Source organism: Cyprinodon variegatus, unplaced genomic scaffold (assembly GCF_000732505.1).
Source record: "Cyprinodon variegatus isolate N-32 unplaced genomic scaffold, C_variegatus-1.0 Scaffold910, whole genome shotgun sequence".
NCBI lineage: Eukaryota > Metazoa > Chordata > Actinopteri > Cyprinodontiformes > Cyprinodontidae > Cyprinodon > Cyprinodon variegatus.
Window position 1 is genome coordinate 266846 of NW_015151363.1, and position 2327 is coordinate 269172.

General features: G+C 40.7%; 1 protein-coding gene across 1 annotated transcript in view; it reads left to right on the plus strand.

Moving 5' to 3' along the window:
• LOC107099814 (transcription initiation factor TFIID subunit 4-like) overlaps positions 1-2327 on the plus strand; it is a 20793-nt gene that overhangs the window by 10782 nt on the left and 7684 nt on the right. The window contains exons 10-11 of the mRNA XM_015398085.1: positions 1325-1494; positions 1868-1998. Coding sequence (XP_015253571.1) covers positions 1325-1494; positions 1868-1998 — 301 coding nt within the window. The remainder of the gene's footprint in view (positions 1-1324; positions 1495-1867; positions 1999-2327) is intronic.

The window sequence follows — 2327 nt, forward strand, 5'->3', positions numbered from 1 at the left end:
GGAACACATTAATTAACTGAAAAATGTTGCATAGTATGCCTTTAAATTGAGGAATCTATGAAAGAATTCAGTCAAATATTTGGTAAAGTTATGTATAAAATGTAAGTTTTTCTGTCTCTTTTCTGGCCTCCTGTTGTGTCTTCTTTCCAGAAAATGAAATCTAATTGCAGATCATCCTGAACATCTGAATTATGTAAATGATTGGGTTTTTTGTATTTAACCAGAAAAGTCCCATTCAGATTAGAATCCTTTGACGTTAAAGTCCATAATCAGAAGTAGAAGCTTTGGTTCTGTCAAAATGTAAAAAAATATGTGAATAAATAAACTACATTTTTCCGTAAAATTGATACTTTTATCCCTCACAGACGCTCTGTGGATGTATTATTATTATTATTATTTTTTTTTTAAATAAATATGAAAAACAATGAGGTGATTATCAATTTGATTCATGCTCCACAATTAATTTCAGAAATGTCCCATTTACACCTTTGTGGTGTAACCTGCTGCAGGCTGGTTGCTCCTGTTTGTGGACTTCTGCTTGTGTGACATGTTTACAGCCAAAGTGTTTTGCCCAGAACCTTCTTTAGTAGCTCAGTTTCTACAGACAGCAGATCACCTCCAGCCTGATCCTGCAGCTGCATCAGTGAACATCATAGTCACTTCAATGTAAAGCAAATTAGGAAAACATGGCATCTCTAAGCCATACGAAATCGACCCGTCCTAATATTAACTTTTCAGGTTCAGAATCGGCTGACACTGTTAGTTCCACCAGAGTAGAACAGGGTTTCCACGGGTCATTAAATATCATTAAAAGTCATTAAATTATTCTTTTTTAAATGAAGACCTTAATTGGCATTAAAGTTCATTAAATGTGATTATGCCACGATAATCACATTGCGATATATTTGTGCGGAACTGCTTCTGGTTGATAGTAAAGCCGTATGTTGGGAAAAAAAAGCTCGAGGCGGAGAAAAAGCTAGAGAATGGGAAATGAAAAATTTCAACAAAAGTGGCTGGAAAACGAGGATGGCTGCAGCCTGTTGACGGTAAAAATGATGAGATTAAAATAATTTCTAAGACCATTAAAAAGCATTAAATTAGAGTTACTCATTCCTGCATAAACCCTGTAAAAGCTGACTGTAGGCTGTACCTTCTCCATTGTAAGATCAATAAAGTTGTATTCTACTTGTGTCTGGAGAAGAACACCAAGGGTCTGGTTGATCCTGGCTCTGGGACAGTTGACCCTGTTAACCACCTGCAACACAGGACTGTCTGTTTAATACAGTGAAACCTGACCGACTCTTGTTTCTCTGTCTGTCTACAGAGATGATGACGACATCAATGACGTGGCGTCGATGGCAGGGGTCAACCTTAACGAGGAAAACGCCCGTATCCTAGCAACAAGCTCCGAGCTGGTTGGAACGAAAATTCGGTCCTGTAAAGACGAATCCTTCCTGCCACCAGGCCTGCTGCACCGCCGCATCCTGGACTCAGGTGAGGCCATCCATCCACCTGCTACATTTTTTACTGGTTTATACTTCTCTTTACCAGCAGAGGGAGCCACTGCACCTTTGGAACCTGCTTCATATTTAGTTTATTAATCTAATTTCTTTACCAGTGTTTCATTTTCTTCATCAGTGATCGAACAAATGATTTTTATGTGATGTTTTTTTTTGTAACTGGTGCTTCTGAGGAGGATCTGAAGAATTGGCTCCATTCTGTGCTTTCTTTCTGTCACCTCCTTCATTCTAATCTTCTCCAACTGTTCCTGTTTTTCCTGTTGGCTGCAGACCTGCTCTCACTCTCTGTTTGTGTTCAGGCCATTGGAGCGTTCTGTTCTAATGGCTCCATTTGGTTCTATCCCCAGCCAAGAAGCTTGGAGTGACTGAGGTGCCGCTGGATGTGGTGAACCTCATCTCACATGCCACGGAGTCCAGACTGCGCTCTCTGCTGGAGAAAGCTTCTGTGATCGCCCAGCACCGCACAGACGGAGCGAAGGTAAGAGAACCACTGAGAATGTGGAAACAAAACATGGAAAAACGAAAGTCGCATACGTTACTACAGTTGTATGAATTACGGCTGACCACCAGAGGGCGGTGCTGAAACCAGTGAATGTTCCCTTCGAGCATAATTACCTGGATTATCACTCAGTAGCTATATATATTTATACTGGTGTCGTTCAAAGCTCTGTTTCTACAGAATCTCACAGAACCATGGATTCTTAGGGACAGAGAATCTTTGGCATTTATCCATAGAACCATGGTTACTTTAAAGGTATACTATGCAACCGGGGGGGATTTTTCAGCGAGGCTCCCCCCAGAGGGCGA